The 20,328-nt window shown below is 40.0% G+C and overlaps 1 protein-coding gene across 1 annotated transcript in view; it reads right to left on the bottom strand.

The window, feature by feature from the left end:
• Positions 1-20,328, bottom strand: part of trappc9 (trafficking protein particle complex subunit 9) — a 230,786-nt gene that overhangs the window by 95,066 nt on the left and 115,392 nt on the right. Inside the window, exon 19 of the mRNA XM_069703380.1 lies at positions 6,401-6,511. Within this exon, the coding sequence (XP_069559481.1) occupies positions 6,401-6,511 (111 nt within the window). The remainder of the gene's footprint in view (positions 1-6,400; positions 6,512-20,328) is intronic.

Genomic DNA, 20,328 nt, shown 5'->3' with positions numbered 1-20,328 from the left:
TAGAACAGGAAAGAAATATGAAATGACGGGGCCATCTGACGTCGACAGAGGATGAGTCGGAGAGACAAGCGCAATATGGTTCAGCAGACGGAGATCTACGAGTCCGTGGCCCTGTTTTCTCCTCTGCATTCAAAAGCCTTCTCCACTCTGAATAATGTGTGCGTGTGCCGGGTGCGTGTCAAAGGAATTGATCAGCAGTTTGCCAAAACTGAGCCGGGGATGAGTGAGGCTGCATGCATTATTCTGCGCCTCGTGGGGAGATCTACTGAAACACTGTACGCTGTGAAAGGAATCAATGTGCTGGATCTGGGCTAATCTGCTAATAATTACTTTATGCGTCTGTCAGCTTTCAAGAGAAATCTCCACCGGATGGAGGCACTGAGTGCTGGAGTCAAAGGCAGCGGGGTTCTCTACAGGAAATGTCAGTCAAAGGGGGGAACAAAAAGACATGGAAGTCTATATATGCATCTGCGGTGGTTACCAGACTTGACATTTTTCACCTCAGAGGCACATTGTGTCGTATTGTATTCGTTTCTGAAGAGACAACATTTTAAATCAGTTATAGAGCCGGCACAGTATGCATTCTGACCTCCACGTAAGTTCTCATGTATAACTTTAAACATTATGGTTGTATCAGTTAGGAAAATTATGTAACAGTGACAGACGGCCTGACTTAAGTCTGACGGCCTGAGTGATGTGGACCAAAAGTCATATCCTTGTATATTTTGTCTGAATGTTGATTTACGATATATATCTTGATATTTTCTACAAAGTGGGTTGAACATTCATTTGTAAGTCAGCTACGTGTGAAATGTCAGAAACACTTTAATTAACACAGTGTGATCAAAATGAAATACAAAGGCAGGGTTTCCTTCCTGATTGAAAATATACCGCTGCAAAATAATAATAAATAATAAAGTACGCCAATATGTAAAATAACAGGTCTTTCTCTGAGAATGCTTCTAACAGATGGACACGCTGCACAAAGTGTATCGTCTCAATCCTGGTTTCTGGTGTGTCGCTTTTACTGGTCGCGGTGTTGATGCTCTCTCAACTAGATTAGCTCACTTCTTTATTAAATTACAGCGGTTAATTAACTTATGTACATTTAAACGTACACTAGTTCTGCTCATGCACTCACAGCTCTCTCGACTTTCTCGCTGATCCCTCAGTTGTTTGCAAGCAGTTCAGATCTGTTAGCTACTTTAGCTTCTCTCCCTCTCTCTGTCCTCCGCCAGATTTTTAACTGCTAGAATAAAACAACTGAATAAATGCATCTAAGTAAGAGGTAGAATTTAGATTTACTTTTGATAAAACATAGACTGTAATTTGTGGCGCTGTTGAAGTGCTCTGGGTTATAGAGGTGTTCCTGATATTTTGTCCCTCCCATTCAAATGAATTGGGTTGGCAAACAGTCAAAATAAATCAACAACTCTCTCAATCACATTGAACAACAACTGAACACCATGAACCGTATGAATGGAGACTGTTGTGTTACACTTAATGCTTCACCTGTCAGTGGTTTTAATGTTGGAGTTGATCGGTGCAGGTGTTTCCTGCTAAATTTACAGTTGAGGTAGTCATTATTCAGAAAAAACACCTCCTGAGATTGATATATTAGTATTTATGACGTGATTACATTGTTCATAAAGGTGCATCAGTGTTTAGTGCTGGAAAGTGGAAAAGAGGAAATGTGTCTTCAGTGGAACTGCTGATAACTCAAAGACATTTGACATGTGACGAGGAGTCAGTCTGTGTTTACAGGAGGTGTGACAGTAAACAAAATGTTTTTGAATGTTTTCGCTATGACAGAAAATCAACCAAAAAAGTATTTTCAAAAACTTGTAATATTCTAAACTAATTCAAGCGTCTAATTGCCCATTACTTGGCCAAAGTGGGAAGAATCAGATTCTGCACACTGTTAATTCAAATAAAATTCTAAGCTGTTTACTGTCAAATATAAAATAATACCAGTTTTTTAGGATACGAGCAGCATATTCATAATGAACTTAAATTAACACATGAAGCCAGAAGGGCAAGTTGAGCTCCAGAACTGCAGGAAGTAACGCTGACTTTTTTCTTATTTTTGCCAAAACTGAGGACACAGCTATCTTGTGTGAAAAAACTTCAATGGAACTGTCAGTGGACAAAAGGGACAGATGGCTTGGTGTTTACGTTCAGTGAACTCAACATGGAGGCTGGTCGACTGACCCGTAACACTGTGAGCAGAGGAGTCACAGATTTAGACTGAAGGAAGAGAGACATGCTCTAAAACTGTTGAACAACTCCAACACAACGTCCTCCTCTGACCCGTCCCTCTGTGATGTCGGCGCTGACAGCCCGACACACAATCACTGTCGTAACGCACGTGAAAAAGCAGACTTAATATCTGCACGTGAAAAAGCAGCCTGGTCTGCAGGAAGGGGCAGGGCCATAGGGGCGGAGCCACATGGGCGGGGCCAGAGGGGCGGGACGGAGCGCAGAGGAGAGTGAAGGGGCGAGAAATGAAAAATGTATTCCCTCAATTTTTTTTATCGAAGTGCACACTCTTCTCAAAGTTACCAAATTTAAAACAAAAATCAAATTTTCATTTAGAGCGCAGACATTCGGTTGAGGTTGTATTTACAGATCTATAGCACGAGTAAAGCAGAAAGTTTTAGTTCACCTGTGTGGAAAGGTAAAATGATTACTATAACATATGCAAGGGAAATAGACAACTGAAGAATATATCTGAAAACACCTTCTATGTACATACAACCTAAAGAGTCACGAGTCAAAAGAGGCTGGAGAACACTGCTTTGATCTCATACAGTGTGTTCTACCTTATAGGGTTAGCACATGGTTTTTTGTAGCTTGTAATTATCTTTTAAAGTTCAATATGATGGAGTAAAGTTCTCAATATTTCTTTCTGAGATGGAACGCAGAACATGCATAATCTAACCTGAAATGAAAATACTCAGGGTAAGTACAAGTACCTGAACATTGTACTTGAGTATGGTAAATTAGAGTAAATGTAATTGGTTGCTTTCCACTGCCGTTAGCTTTAAGCTTCCTGACTGAAGAGATGCCTTTTTTCAAAAAACAACCACAATATCTGAAAGGATCAAATCAATAGATGATTTTCATATTATACTGCAACTGTTAACAGTCTGACAGACGACTTCTACATAATGTTCCGTGGACAGAGCAGTGGGAGGTAAATGGAAAACCAGCGGGAGGCCTTCAGATCAAAATCTCTTCAGAGACACTCCTGAAAATGGCAAAGTGGCAGCACAATTGTGATGTTCAATGGCAGACACTTATTTATTATCTGGGACGATTTGTTTTGTAATGAAATACTTGAGAAGATAAAACGAAAACTCTCCACATTTATATACTGAAGGAGCAGAAGGAGTAGATCAAGGTCAGGAGTGTGGTGCACATAACCTGAAATCATGAAGCAGTGATTCTATGGTGGGTATAATAATACTTATACTGAAGTCTGACCTGTCTGTACACAAACAGTCTGGCCTGTCTACTCCCTCTAAAATGTATAAGAGCACCATAGCATTTTACTGTAACACAGACAGAGTTGGTGGGGAAGTAAATTTCAGCTAAAATCACAAAAGCTATTTTGACTTAAAAATCACTTTCTGAAAAAGGATAAATCTCAATAAAACAGTCACCTGATAAACAAATGGCACTGATTTTCCTTATATAACCTGCATTCTGTCTATATGTATTGCCTTGGTTATCTGGCTTGAACCAGACAGACCAGCTCCGACCCAAACTGAGCAGTTCTCCAGTGTCAGACGTGTCCTGTGGGACACTTCAGTGGGACCTTCCATGTTGCCTAGCAACGTTGTTCTTACGACTTAATCATTTGAACTCCAAGCATACGGTGCACACGACGTCTTATGTTGTGACCACGAGCTCGCGAGTCCCATTTGAATGTAGCGTATACATGCACTGAAGAGAGGCCACTGTGACAATGATGAAATAATAGTAAATGCTAAAATGAATGGCCAAGTAAAAAAAAAAAAAAAAAAAAAGCCTCAACACACTCACTCAGTAATACCAGTTACACTGAACGACCTACACATAGTTAATTAACATCAGCTAACGTTAACCACCATCAGAGTACATAAGCAACAAGAAAAATGGCTGTTTTGAACCGAGCAAGCATTTGTTATATCACCTAGGCCTATAAATTCAGCTTCTGATGAGTATGGGTTAGCTTTTGATTTGTACTTGCTTCACTTTAAAGCATAATGGCATTGCTATACTACTGTACTTATACCATCACTACTCTATGCTAGGGTGAGTAGGGTGTGTGTTTCCAAGCTTTTCTGTTTTTCTAACACTTATATATCCTCCTCTGTGATTGTGACTAAATATGTATTTTTTTTGTTCTATTATTGTAACAAAGATTAAATCATTGTACTCAGTAAAATAAAACTGTATTTCTAAATGCCATTTTTATGGAGACTTGTGAAGTTATCTTTTTTTAGCCAGTAACAGTAACAAGATGCTGGCAGGCTTGTTGATCTTAACAGCTCATTTCTGCACAGGAAAGATTATTTGGAGAGAGCAGAGTGATGAGCTGTTTGGCTCCGTCTGAAAAGATCCCTTTCCACCCCCTAATTCCCCTCAAATAATAACATTCCCCTCCCGTGGAGAAAGACCTATGAGTCACCAACGGTGTACCTCCACTCGTGGCCGAGGATGCGCCGGAGAAACGACGCTGACAGGAATCATAATTTGCCACTTTCCGGTGAAACGACAAGCTGAGCAAGTGAGAGCTGCTGAAGTAATTTACTGAAACACAGTGTGCTGATGGGCAAGTGTGTCTGTTAGGTAAAAAAAAAACAGGACAGAAAACTTTGAGTACGACTACTTCCACGCTAAAAAAATTCAACAGAAATGTCTGGCGTTTTTCTGTTCCCGATAGAAAATGGTTTTAAACTCTTGTACGACACTAAAAACACTAGAAAACCAGTTTAATGAAATTCTTTTAGCTGAACTGGCAGCTCCTTCAAGAAAAGTGATGAAGGTTTGTTGCAGCTTTCAGACACCGACAGCCCTGAAGCTAAAGAGGAAGAAAAAGGTAGAAAACCCAGTCATGACTGCATGATGTAATACATCAGTCAATTATTAAAGCACATATGCTGTAATACACACAGTACATGTTCAAATACAAATAAAGTTCCCCATCAATATATAATGAATGCGGTGCCTGAGTCAGTCATCTAACATTTAGTTTGTGACGATATGCAGTCCAATGTGATATTAAGAAAGAGTCCCTTTATATACAGCAGTTCTTAAAGGTTTGAGAACCTTTTAGATTTTTCTATAATTCTGCATAAATAAAGATCAAAGATCTTTGGATTTTCAAAAAAGTCCTAAAAGTAGATAAAAAGAATCTGCCAATAAGTCCAGCACATCAGCTAGGAGGAATTATGTCCTATTCCTCTGAAAAGAACAGCTTCAACTCTGAGATGGAGGGTTTACTCATGAATTGCTCACTCTGGGTCCTTCAACAACATTTCTATTAGAGTAAGGTCAGGACTTTGACTTGGCCATTCCAAAACAATAACTTTATTTTATTTGACACATTCTTTGGTAGAACGACTTGTGTGATCAGGATCGTTGTCCCGCTATATGACTCACTTTCTCTTGAGATTCAGTTCACAGAAAGATCCTCTGACCTTTTCCTTCAGAATTCAGGGTTACATCAGCGATGCCAAGCAGTCCTGACCCAGATGCAGCAAAACAGGCCCCAAACCACGACACTACCACCACCACAGATAAGGATAATGTTCTTGTGACGGACTGCAGTGTTTTTTTTTTTTTCCAAACATAACTCTTCTCATTTGAACCAAAAAGTTCTATTTTGGTCTTATACATCCATCAAATCTTTTGCCTTAAGCCTTCTAGCTTGCCTATGTGATCTTTCACAAAGGTTCCCAGAGCAGCGGCTTTCTCCTTGCAACCCTGCTGTGCACACCTTGTTGTTCAGTGTTCTCCTGAAGATAAAGTAGTAATAGGAACAATATAATAGGGTTGATTCAAATCCATTAAAGATATGTTGACTGACCCAGATCCCAATCTGGATACACTTATAGATAATGTCAATAATCGAGCAAATACAGAAACTTGTTAGGAAACAAATTTGACCCTTTACATGACATTTGCCCCACACAGACCCACGTAATGAGTGGCTGGAAGGTGAGATGACAATATGTAAGCTTGAATTTTGCTTTGGGCAACCAGCAGCAGTAAAGTGTACCTACTGTGAAAACATGAAACAAGTAAGAGACAGACTTGGGAGATAGTTTCCTTTCAGTCACCACCGTCGGCGAAATCCAAAGAATATACACCGCATCTATCTGTAGGTAATGAGGGGGAACTTTCCACTCACCTCTGGCACTCGCTGGCGTGGAGAACCAGGTCCTGGTTGTTCTTGGCGCTGACAGTGAGCTCATGCTCGGTTGGGTTGAAGATGTCGAGCAGTAGGTGACACTGACGGGTGCTGTGGACACAGACACAACTGACTGTAGATGTTTAGAGTATACTTCTGTTTTGCACAGGCTCATACTGAGTCTTTTGCAACATATTAAAGTTTTCTTTAAACATAACAAAAAAAAATTCCCACCACTTGCGTCCTATAGGCTGCCCAACACAACCTGTGCATAATGACTTGTTTGTGCATATGGGAGTTTATTCTTTATGCATGAGGTTACAATTACTTTCTAAAAATACACAGCCACAGCGAACGCACGAGATCAAGAGAAGACACAGTGTGAAGTACTCATCGGTCCTTGTCATAACATCAAAGGTGGTGGTGCTTTCATCAGGCCCGCAGGCCTCGCTGGAGCAGGTCACCTCCGCATCATCGCGGGCCTGCTTTTCTCATGCAGATCATAAGAGGGCCAATTTGTGATTTAAAACAAGACAGGAGAGATGGTGCTGGATTTTCAAAGAGTTAATTTTAACCCCCAAGTAGGTGGAGTTTGTTTTTTTTTCTCAGTAATGACAGATGAAAGGAATAGATATCTCAAAACAGAAACAGGGAACAGACTGCCCAGTGCAGCCAGTGTGGTGCTACATAGTTTGTGCACATGTGCAAGAAGAATGTGAACAAAACCATAAAGAAAACCAGTATTGTATAATTTTACAAGAAACATCCACATTTTATAATAGAGAGTTGAACATACAGCTTCCATATATAATATAAATTGATGAGCACAGATCAAATTAAATACAATAAAGTGTTTTAGTTCCTCATAATAAAGCTGCAATATTAGCTTTACTTTAGGTGAATAGGGTAAAACGTTTAGCTCACATATATCACCATGAAAAATCCCCAGTTGATTACTTCTATTTAGACTTTAAACTTTTTTCTTTTTGTTGCAAGTTTTCTGAAATGTTATGTGTTAATATACAAACTAAGTATTATCTACTGAAATATGTGCTATATATATATATAGCCTATATGTATTGGAGTCAAAGGTTTTTAGAGAGGGTTTTGAATTTCTCTTTTTATTAGTCCATAAATCATTGTAATTTTACAATAAATATTTAAATGTTTTCTCAAAATGAAATATTTTTAAAAGCAATTTCAGCACTTACATTAACCAAACTTTCCTGTTTTATTCCCATCTACATTCTGAAGGTGTTTACAAAAGGGCTTGTTGATAAATCATACATAGTCTGATTTATATAACATTTTATATTGACAACCGTTTTGCAAATTCAGAGAAATCTTTAGATGCAAATAAACAAACTGTAGAAAATCTAAATATCTAAATGTGTATTTTGGACCATTTCCTTCCACTAATTTTAAAGAAATGTTATGAAAGCAAAAAAAGACCGAAATCCCAAAATTGACCAATGCAATGAAACATTATGTTGTAGTGTTTCCCTTCAATAATTGTAGCATTTGTTGTTGACAACTACAACAATGGAGAGATTGTACTGTGGCTGAACTGGATTGCATTATACAGTACTGGTATTATGTGTAAAAATGAAAAGAATGATAATCATATACATTCATGGATACATACAGACGGTCTATAGACCGAAGTAATGAAGTAAGATGAAGTTAAGTGAAGGTGACGTATGTGAAGAAAAAAGGAGCAGCATTTGGTTGATAGAACAACCTGCCAACTGTTAAGCATGCAGGTGACAATATTTAGCTTTGGAGTTGCGTGGCAGCCAGTTGTAGATGAAACACTGCATAAAGTTCATGAAATAAAAAAGTGACGGTTTATTAAAATTGTAATAAAATATCATATTTAGTGTGTTTGCTGCAGGGGTTGTATTTGTGTTTATTCTCTTCAGTAATCTTCAAAAATCGAGAATTTGATACAGTGGTAGTTCTTTTTCATTTTGACTTTGAAACACAACAGATGTAAGCAGAGCGATATATAGCACGCTCCACAGTAATTACATTAAATGGGATCAATCAGCAAAACCAAAGAACGGATGTAAGGTCACACTAACACCCCTCCCAGCTCGCCCTTTGCCTCTTAAATCTCAGGGTTAATGGAGGCTTTAGTTGAGCTCCCTAATAAACTGCCTTGGCAATTAAAGGAACATATTTCTAAGACCTACCCATGTTTCTTTAATTGTCTTGTTGTCTTTGTTGGCGGACATGATTAACAGGCTGAATGGGCTGAGGTGCTAATTTATAGGCCGGGGCGTTTAGCAGAGGTGATTAATCAGACCACCGGATTAAGAAACAGAGCCTTGTTGCTCATGTGCTAAGCACCCACGATAAAAAGAGGAAACAAGAGACAGCAGTAAAGACACAGACAACGTGGAGTTACACCTTTTGATAAGAATTTAGAGTTAAAAGACTTCAGCATGCAGCTGAAGTGATGCTGAGTGGTGGTGGACAACTTTATTCCAGAACTGTTGCGGGGACTGCAGCAGAAGGACGGTTGATGAAATCTGAGGATTAGGCTTTTGAACTAGCGGGAACTGAATCGTAAGACTGAATCATTTTGATAAGTATTCTGCAGAGCTACTACGCAGGGCACAGAGATCTAAGCTAAATAAATAATTCAAAACCGCCAAAGGGCCTTCAAACTATTTGTCTCCATTTCAGTCTGTGAATTTTCACATTCCTCTCAGAGAGGTGGCGAGGGAGCAAAATTATCCCCAGTGTTTCAAAGTGAACACATATCGAACCTGCTGCTTTGTTCATAGTGTACAAAGGAAATCATCCATCACTGAAATATCAATACTGCTACCTTATCCGCCTTTAATGAAGCTCAGAAGAACTCTTGTTCCGGAAAGGTGAAAATATGGCAGAGATGAATTTCATACTCCGACCAACATGTGTACCTGAATGAGACTCTAAAACTGCCACATATGTGGGGAAAAGTTCTGAGACGGCTCCTGTTGCAGAACAGTGATGCACACGGAGCAGCGGGAAGCTGTCAGCCTTGTGATTATGTATTCCAAGTTAGGCTGCTTGATTAAAATCAACACGAGTTACACAAAATTACAGCAAAATTTGAGAGCGCACAAATTTGTATTTTTTTTTATTTTTGGGAAAGAAAGAAGTTGCAGGGAGTCAAATCTGGTGAGTAGAGCTGTTGGCGAGTGACGATTGTGTTGTTGTGAGTGTTTTCAACGTGCTGTGAGTGTGGTGTTGTCATGTGGGAGAACCATTGCGACACAAACATTTATAGAATATTCTCAAACAGCTTCTAACTTAAGCTACAAATTACAAAGAGGCGTCAGAGCTTAAGAGTGATTTAGGAAAATTCTCAAAGCAACTCTGAGTGCTGTTGCCGCTGCTGTTAGGTGAGACGCATCCTTTTAAAAGGTGCTTGGTTGATCAAAAAACAAGCAGTCTATGTAATGATAGCACTGAATGGACAGTAGCTGCGTGCAAATGGAACTTGTGAGCTCGTGGTCACAACATGGGAAGTCGTGTGCTCTGTAAGCTTGGCATTCAAGTGGTTAAATGGTAAAAACACTGTTGCTAGGCAACAGCCACATGGACGGCGTCTAGAATCCGTAACGGGGGAGGGGGAGGGACAGGACGGGACGGACATAATCCAGGAAATACAAAGGCATACAGAGATCTAATGAGGCCTTTGGGAAGAATAACATTTTCCTCAGATGTAGACTATTATCTAAGTTGTGAAAACAAAGTCTGCATGACTAAAATGACAATATATTAGCGCAACATCCAACGAAAAATGAATCTCCATGGCCTCTGCCACTTCTGTAAATGTCAGCAAACACGTCAAAACTCTTGAATTCGAGACTTATAGATAATATACGGTTCATATGGACTCGTGTCGTGTGCACGGTAAATACAACCCTAATTCAATGCGGCAAGTGACATCCAGTGGAAATGAAACGAACTGCATCCCATGCATGAGGCTGTGAAAGCGCTGTAGCTGTGTGATCACTCAGTTGATGGACAGACCCAAGTTAGCACTGCTGCACTGTCGCATTTTTTCAGTTGCCAAATATCTCAGTGCTGTGATCACTTTCATTTCTGGCGTCATTGCGTTAGTCCGTCATTTTGTTGAGTGGGAGATATTAACGTGTCTATATGAGATCCATCACAAACCTCATCCCTGCACAATCTAATCTGTTCAGTAACTCACTGTCCTTCAGCATTTGAAGATTATTTCTTCCACCTCTTTGTGCTTATGCCATTTTTCCCTCAGCTGAAAAAAATTCTTTAAAGGTTCTTTAAAGTCCTCATCCCTTAATGTTTTTACCCTCAGGAGTTTTTACCTAAAGGCAAGAGGCTTTGTGAATAACTTTTATGTTTACCATCTTAATGAATTAAGGTCTAAATTATGTGGTGAAATTCTTAGAAAAATGCCATCATTCTTTGAATTTCATCACAGTGCAATGAATACGGCCAATGGTCGTTTGTGCTGAATGTTTTCCCCAAGTGGTAACTAACAGTGCTGTCACCCGTTGGTTTGTGCACGGACGGTTTGAAGCCATCTTACTAGTTCTGAGCGGTTTGGAGCCAGTAGTGACCATATTTGGACGAGCTGGAGAGGATCTGGTTCGATCTGATGCTGATGATACTACGTCCCGCCCACCGGTAGTTGTAACCTGACTGGACCACAGGCCTGTCAATCAAACAGACACGCCCCCAAAAACAGGTCTTTTTTTAAGCTTATTTTCTGATTAATGATGGGGTTGATTTTAGATGGACTGCCAGTAAACTAATAAGTAGGGACATTAGCTAGCAAAACCAAAATAATAACAATAAATACAATATTATTGACTCCAAATTTTATGAGAAGATCAGCAGGAGTCTATGGAGCCAGAGACTTTTTGGAGCCCGCCTCTAGTGGCACTCAGTGGTATTGCAGCTAAAGGCACTTCAGCATCGGCAGCATTTTTAAGACCGGAAAACACATCAATACTAAACAAACAGCTCTGGTCACAGTCTGATCAGCTTTGTTCCCACACAAACCATGAAAAAAAGTGAAAGTGACCGGACATTAGCTAGGACTGAGGGACGTTGTTACTGGTCGAGTAGTGGGCGGTAAAAATGGAACACACCATGTGCGGAACCAAAAATGCCAGGATCAATAGAGCTGGGCCCACACCTCGGTCGATTCTGCGAACCTCGATCAATAAGAGCTGATTTTGCAGCCTGACTCTGGCACAAAAACGTGACATATTCCCTGCACCGAAAATGTAACGGTCTTAATTAGCCTGGTTGGATTTAGAGTACTGCCAATGATGGGCTACTTTTAACTCCAGGAGCAAACAAGGGACAGCTGACTCTACTTTTATGTCTACTTCTCAAGATGTAGACGGTGAAGGGAACATTTGCTTTCCAGCATGTGCACCATATGAAATACTGAAATAAAATAAAATCACTAATAATCACTCACTAAAGGGCCATTTTATCTGAAAACATGTTTTCATTTTTAAAGAGTATCTGCAGACAGTTGCTTTTAAAGGTTCTTTAATTTGTAGTGTCACTGTCTTTGAGATTTCCAAATCAATGGAAGTGATTGGAATTCTACTTTCAGCGCTTAAAGTATAGAAAAAAAATTGCAGTTTGAAAAACATTTCAAATCAGAAACTCTTGACAGTCTGATATCAAAGTTTTCAAAAGGTCTTTTTCTTTGGTAGAAAGTGCCAGTGACACCTGTCAGATGGAAGCAGCAGAACAGTGGAGGGTGTCCTCCATGCAGGAGCTGCAAAGTGTTTGAATTACTCACAAAGCTGTAGATGATGCACAGTATGCACTATCATGCAAACACATCAGAGGATCAGTTCATTTCTCCCTGCAGAGCAATGCGTTTTTCAGAGTTCTCTGTAAAGTATGGTTCACTGAGTACTTCACACATGACTGTTCTTTGTCCCTTTTTAACAGATCTGTCACCTCATACATGGCCCAACACCTGAAGATGGTACTCTGTGTGCCAAAAGGAAAATGGTCAATTGAATTGTCTCATAAACATCACAAGAAAAATGCCAAAGAGGATGCAAATGGTAGGATGGAGGCAAACACATGATGTTCCTCATCTTATTGTAAAATCTTACTTTGTCCCATCAAAGATAAATAATATTGTCCCGTAGGGAACACACCGGGTTATTTGGCTTGTTTCAAGGTAACTAGTTTTATTTTTCTGAGTAAGGCAGTGATTCCCAAACTGTGGTACGTGTACCATTGGTGGTATGCGGGACTCTGCCTGGTAGTATACATGAGCCTTGCTAAAGGCCTAACAACTGCACTCCTAAGACCAAAATATTGTAATTTTATTGCAATCTATTAAAAACAATAACTATTGTTTATTGTCTATTCATTATTTAAATATTTTAGAAATAAAATGTGCCTGTGCTTACCCATGTAGGGTGACGTCACATCCTGTCTGACATCGTATAACACTAAAGTTAGCTTCATACTGTCAGGGATTTTGACTCTTGCTTGACATAAGTACATTTTACAAGTTAACAGATTCATTTGTGTTGTTTCTAGTAGAGGAGTTTTTGTAGTGAGGACAGCAGTGGGACGTATAAAGAAGAGGGCAGATAAAAACTGCAGGAAGTGAGTCTATCTGGAAAGTCAGACAGCGAGCAAAACAGAGGAGGAGGTAAATGAGATACAGAGGTTACAACGCAATAATCCATCAGAGTAACCCTATAGAAATGCTTTCTATCTGAAACATTAACATTCATTACACGGTGAATGTAGTATATATTTTACGACACTATGCATCTAAAGTGGTGCCATGCTGTTGAGCGTGAGAGCGGTGGAAAAAAGAGCAAAGTGAAGAGATCGTGTGAGGGAAGAGACAATAAGATGGAGGGAATGAGAAGCTGACATGCAACTTTAAACAGTGAAGGAGAAGTAAGACGAGAAAGGCAAAAGAAGTGGGGGGAAATTAAATAGATATGAAGGCAAAAAATATATATAAAAGACAGGATGAAGGAGTCTCAGAGAGCAAAGCAGAAGCTGAGGTTAGTAGGAAAAAGAGATCAGCTTTGGTGAACTCTGACATTTGAATTTGCACCTGCTGGCCGAGTAAAAACCGCCCGGACAGTGGTGACTTTCCAAAATAATGGCAGCTGTCTCATTAGCTGCATTGAAGATATTATCCTGCACTAATGAGCAAGCTAGTTAGCTAGCTGGGTGGCAAAGGGTGCCTGACTGGGCACTGATGGTGGAGTACCAGAGGGAAGGCGAGACGAACAGGTAAGGAGACAGAAAGAAAACTCACAGAGGGACAAAAAGACGGGGACCTTTCTATTTGGGAAGCTTTATTTTCCTGAAGCGCAGTGAGTTTTTTGCTTTGCTTGTACCTGTTGCATTTCTTTAATGACTTGCCATGAATCCATTGACTGTATATTAAAGAGAGCGCAGCTTCCGGGGTCTGAAAAACGAGGCTGATGCGGAAGTACTTTAATCTGTAATATCATAGGGCCACCAGAGGTCGGCTCCATAAAGCACCATAGACTCCCATTCAATTTCTCTCGTGAAATTCTAAGTCCACACAATTTCTCCACGAGCTATCGTGGTTTTGTGAGCTAAAGTTGCTCCTCATTCGTTCTCCGGGGAGTGTCTGTTTGATTGACAGGCCTATGGTGCAGTCAGGTTACAGCTCTCGGTGGGCGGAGCGTAGCGTCGCTGGGTTTCCAATCAGATCGAGTCACATTTCCTACTTGCTCCTCCCCCCAGCTCGTCCAAATATGGTCACGACCGGCGCGGAACCGCTCCGAACTAGCAAGATGGCGCCGGGTGGAATCACAACTCGAGGCTTCGTCACGGCCGTTCACAAACCAACGGGTGATGTCACTGTTTGTTTCATTTCTTTTTTAGCATTTGACGTAGTCATTCGACAGCAGCAGTAGTTTTAGATGACAGGAAATAATAGTTCAGTGGAGTGTTGCAATTCATGGTCAGCATTTTAAGGCCTGAAGCAAACACACCTGAGTTCTCAGCTATTATTGTTGCATTAGTTGACATCACAAACATTTCATCACACTGTTTTTGCTTCATAAACAATGCAATGCAATAATAAACAGCAGCCCGTTTGTCTCGTTGGCACTTTTTTATTCATCTGTTTATGTACTGATAAGTTGATTTTAGTAATCCTTCTGTTCTTAGCCCTGTTTTTAACCCACTATTACCACTGACTTTGACTTTTAATAGTTGTTTCTTTCAAACCTGGATTTATATGTTGAGCTCCTGGATATGTGAATTTCGCAGAGGGGATGAATAAAGTATTTATCTATTTGTATAGCTATACATTTTTTTTAAGCAGTCGAAGCATCCAACTACAGAGTGAAGAATACAGTTTTACTCTGATTTCAGCAGTGATGTCAGGAAAGCAGAATAAAGGGAGAGGAGGTGGACATAGTGGAGGAGTACAAATACCTGGTGTCTCCATCGACAACAGACTGAACTGGAAAACCAACATCAACGCTGTCTACAAGAAGGGGATGAGTCGACTCTTTTTCTTGAGGAAACTTTGATCCTTCAATGTGTGCAGCCAGATGTTGGAGATGTTCTACCATCTGTTGTGGCCAGTGAACTGTACTTCTAGTAGTCTGCTGGGGGAGCAGCGTTGGAGCCGGAGACACCAACAGACTTAACAAACTGGTGAAGAAGGCCGGCTCCATCATCGGCTACAAACTGGACAGTCGGGAAAAGGTGGTGGAGAGGAGGACGCTGAGGAAACTATTGTCCATATTGGATAATCCTGTCCACCCTCTCCACCACCTGCTGCAGGGACAGAGGAGCACTTTCTCCAAAAGACTCCTCCAGCTCTGTTGTCACAAGGACAGATACAGGAGATCATTCCTGATACAGGAGATCATTCCTGATACAGGAGATCATTCCTGATACAGGAGATCATTCCTGATACAGGAGATCGTTCCTGATACAGGAGATCGTTCCTGATACAGGAGATCGTTCCTGATACAGGAGATCGTTCCTGATACAGGAGATCATTCCTGATACAGGAGATCATTCCTGATACAGGAGATCATTCCAGATACAGGAGATCATTCCTGATACAGGAGATCATTCCTGCCGACCGCAATAAGACTGTACAATAACTCACCTCTGGCAAAATCCATCACACAACAATAACACTGTTGTCTGTGTTTCTTGGTTGTTTGTATATAATATATATATATAGATATATATACTGTACTGTATATACTGTGCATTTTATATTTTTACTGCTATTTTATTGCTTTCTATTATTCTATTATTATCTTATTGCTTCCTGTATGCTGCTGTAGCGAAAAAAAATTCCCCTCGGGGATTAATAAAGTAACTACCTAACCTAACCTAAAGATTAACATGGGATTTTACTGGCATCCGTCATGCACGACAAGCTGGCGTGTATACAGACCTCTCCTTCAGCTGATAAACCTTTTACACAACCATCTGAACGTAGGCTAACTGGACATCGTCAAATCCTGATTACACACATCAAATCCACCAGTTTCCTTATTAAAATGACTTAGGTTAACTTGAGTTAACTTCTAAATGATCTCCTCCTACAATATAATGAAGCAGCATTAGTTACATCTTATAGTGATGTAACCATAATAAAATCCACAGTTTGTCGAGCAGACACATTAATGATGACGTGAACTTTCGGTTTATGCTACCTGTAAAGGCTGAATGAAAACAGACCGTCTGCACTGTGTTTGGACTCTGTGCATCTTTATGAGAATAGAAGCTTCCTATTGGGAGAAGCTCTTCTCTTCGTCTCCAGTCCATTGCCAAACAAGCAGAATGTCACAGTTGGGAGAGCAGTGCTTTTAAAGGGAATTGAGAGGAGGAGGTGTGATGGGCCATGATTGTTAACTCATGCCTAACAATGACTCAAAAGAAAAATCCCAATGGTTTCTGGCCATGGTTGGGATCTGAGTGACATTTTTTTGTCACTGGTAAAAGACAAGCAGAAAGTGTAGCCATGTGAACTGCTTCATCTACTTACAGAGAGGCTACGTCAGTCAAGTTGTTGAGAGGACTTTCTCATAGGTCTGTTTCATTTGTATTCTGTGTTACGTGACAGACAACATGGTCTGATTGAGGACGTCATCTCATTTAGTTCCAGCAACCTGGACCTCCAGGCCTGCTGTCATATTGCAGCTGTGGTGCACCCTTGTGGCTATTTTACTCACATTTTAGTATGACATAGAATAATTGTGATGTCAAAATTCCCTTTAATAACATGGGTTAAGGTGACATCTAATGCACGGTTAAAAAAGAGTCACATGTAAAATTCCCTGACTTCTCCCTGACTTTAACAGACTAAAAAGCAGAAATTCAATGACCTCCAGTATAATGAACAGAAAAACATGCTGCCGTTGTGCTGAGCAGACAAGAAACTGCAACATTTCTGTTCCAAACTGGTTGCAACACGCCCCTCTGTTTGCACTGATATTACAAGAAATTAAATACACGTCTAAATATTTGCTGCAGAGGGGAAAAAAAAGATCTGACAGTAACAGTAATAAGATCGCAACTCTTCGATCCACTAGAAGATGCTGCGTCAGCGTCATGTTTTGCTTGGCCTTGGCGTGAAAAGTAAAATGCCTTAGCACCAAAAACCATCATGATTTGGGTTTAATGTGACACGGTGGCAATTAAGTCAGGCTTATCCACCAGAACTACGTAGTTGGGGTGAGGACAAGATCGTGGCTTGGGTTGAAATAAGTCATTTTACGTAAGTAACGTTACGCAAGTTACTTAACGTACATTACATTATGCTATTTATGTTACATCATGTAAGTAACATACTTACATTACTTAAAAGAAATCCTGATTGACTTTTGCTTTCTTGGGCACCTTGAACATCGGCCCTGTGGGTGAAACCTCCTTCAGCAGTGGTCATAAACACGTGAGCTTTTCCTCACAACAACACAGTATTCTCTGGTTGACTGACGGGTGTATTACAGGCTTTGGCGTGATATCGGGCTGGGTAATGTTATCAAATTGTTTTGTCTGACAAACAGAACAAAACCACCGAATTTTCTTTTTGTTATCATGGCAGACAAAGAAAAGCAGCAAATTCTGCAAAACGTGAAGCTGAAACTGAGAATACTGTGCACTTTTGTTTTACAAATTACTGAAACAATGAAGTGATTGTCAAAAATATATATGAATCTTGTGTGGGATTATTTCATTGCAAGTTAAAATTGGAATATCGCTGTCAATGAGAAGTCAGTGAAGAGATATCATGGTAAAGATGAAATAAAAAGAGGGGAGAAAAAGTTGAGTGAAGAGAGCAAAAGAAAAAGGAGACAAGTACTGAAGAAAAATAAAGGACAGATGGAGAAAAGAAAAATGAAGAGCAACGGCAAAGAAAAAAAGAAGTAGAGAAACAGTAAAGACAAACGAAACAGAAAGCAAAAGACAGAGGAAGACAGAAAACACAAAGTCCAACAAGCTAAAGGGACTAAAGGAAAAAGAAAGGGTGAAGAGGAGAACGGCGAAGACAAAAGTGTTAATGTAAGCAGCTACTGTTCTACTGCAGGCTTCAGGAGCTGAAGACTCCGCAGCTAAATCTCCCCACAACAAGGAACAAGAAAAATGACTTTCAGAGAGAATTTCCTTTGTTGTTGTTTGTGGGGCGAGCGAGCGACACAGCAGTGAAGGAGCAGATAAGTAGAGAGAGGGGGAGCGAAAAACACAAAAACAGATCGAAAGGATAAGTTGCTGTATTATGGAACAATTTCATAGCAACACTTCCAAATTCTCTTTTAACTCCCAGCCAAGAAAAAATTCAATAGAACTTATCACAACAAGCAAAGTGTTTTTACAGGACTTTAATGTGTACCCTACCAGGGGGGAAATTCAAGCAGTGTGTGTGTGTGTGTGTGTGTGTGTGTGTGTGTGTGTGTGTGTGTGTGTGTGTGTGTGTGTGTGTGTGTGTGTGTGTGTGTGTGTGTGTGTGTGTGTGTGTGTACAAAGCCCAGGTAAACAGACATTCGATTATTGAAGGGCTGTTACTACATTTTCAAAAGTAGCTAATGTCAGAGTGAGTTTAAATCATCTTCACATCAAGAGATAATGTCGGTACTTTCAAAAGATATGTGCGTCATTGTGGCCTGAAGTAAAGTGTTTAAATGTCTCATTGGAAAATCCATTCAGGAAATTTTGGTTTATAATAAAAGTAGTTCAGTGCAACAACAGTGATCCACAAAACACACTTACTGCATATAATTATATATATATATATCATTCAGGGTTTAGAGAATTTGTTTTCCTGAGTTTCACAAACACTTGCACAGACATCCCTGGCTCACAGGTTTCACATTGGGTATAGATTTAACTTTGTTGACCCTGTTGCTGTTCCATTACCTGAGTTTTTGCAGTGGAAAAAGTACTAAGATCTTTTACTTCAAGAAAAGTATCGATACCACGGTGTAAAAGTACTCAATTACAAGTCAAAGTTCGGCTTTCAACTCCTGCTTAAGTAAAATGACTTCAGTAAGGAGACATGTACTTTAAATACTAAAAGTAAATGTTAGAGCCATTTATAAAGCCAAGGTTATCGAAAATATTCCAGAGTCTTTTACTTTCTTAAAGATAAGCAGTTCTGTCATTTTTACAGCGGTGTGCCTGAGTGACAACGGTGGTGACTTTAGTCAGCTGTGGCCTCTGATTGGTTACAACGTGTGACCTGCTGCGGATGCTGGTTGAGTAGTTTTAGTTAGAAGCTACGGAGCCGTGAGAGCAAACTAGTTTTTGACCGTTGTTAGCGTGATTAGCTTGTAGACCGTAAATCAACAGGAATCATTTATTGTTCTTTCCGTTTGTTTTAGGCATTTCTGTTTTCTGTTACATTTGAACGTGTTCAGTAAACGGTTACAAGGAAGAACGTGGATCAAGGAGTCACATTAACGACACGTGTGAACTACATGCTTAGCTTCCATAGCTTAAGTGGGCGCCTTTTGAAGAAATAGACGGGGCCACACTTCCAGAAAAAGTACTTGTTTTGCAGTAAAATGTCTTCTGTGGCTGAAACGTTATCACCTACGACTTTATTGTGAATTGTTAATCTTGATGTATTAGTGGAAGAGACAGTCACAACATAAATGTGAGGAGTGGTGAGACAATTATTGGATTAGAACTGAAGAAGAAAATACAATTCTGCTCCACACATTTGTGTTGCAGTTGGTTGTTTTGTATTCAGTGAATTGGAAAAGTTACTGATCTGACACGAGGCTTTGTCTGTTCCTGCTCCCATGTGTATAAAAGTCAGGTCTAATTTAACAATGTGCTTTACTTTATAAACGTCAGTTATTAAGAAATGTTATTATTATAGTTGTATTTAAGTAAATTCTGAATCTGAAAAGTAACCTGTAACTGCAGAAACTGTCACGTAAATGAAGGCGAGTAAAAAGTACAATCTTTCTCTCTTTCCTGTAGTACAGCAGCAAAGAAGATACACATTTTTTTGCACAAAATGGAAATAGTACTAATAATAGCTACTTAAGGGTCTCCGAGGGCGACGGTGGTGGTTGGAGGCGACCCCTGCTGACACTGAGCGAGAAGCGGCAGGTCATCAGTCAATCACAGAGCTAACACAAAAGACAGACAACCATTCATGCTACAAGCACGGCAATTGGAAATTTAGAGCCACCAAATAACCTAAGCTGACTGTCCCTGGACTCTGGCAGGGAACTGGAGCATCCGCACTGAAAAACATGCACATGCCAACACCAGAAAGGTTCCAGCCTGCCATAAACTTTAAGTCCACGTCCTTCAGCTTTTGTGGGAAACTTTACTTTAGGAAGGTAAAAATATTTTCTTTAAGACTTTTTTGTCAATTGACAGAGTAGTCTAAACACAAGCAGGTGTACTTTGCTCAA

The sequence above is a fragment of the Brachyistius frenatus genome, unplaced genomic scaffold, assembly GCF_029030835.1.
Source record: "Brachyistius frenatus isolate BFR_SWC_R1_liver_20210118 unplaced genomic scaffold, ASM2903083v1 Contig_46, whole genome shotgun sequence".
Classification (NCBI taxonomy): domain Eukaryota; kingdom Metazoa; phylum Chordata; class Actinopteri; family Embiotocidae; genus Brachyistius; species Brachyistius frenatus.
This window is presented reverse-complemented; position numbering and strand designations above follow the sequence as displayed.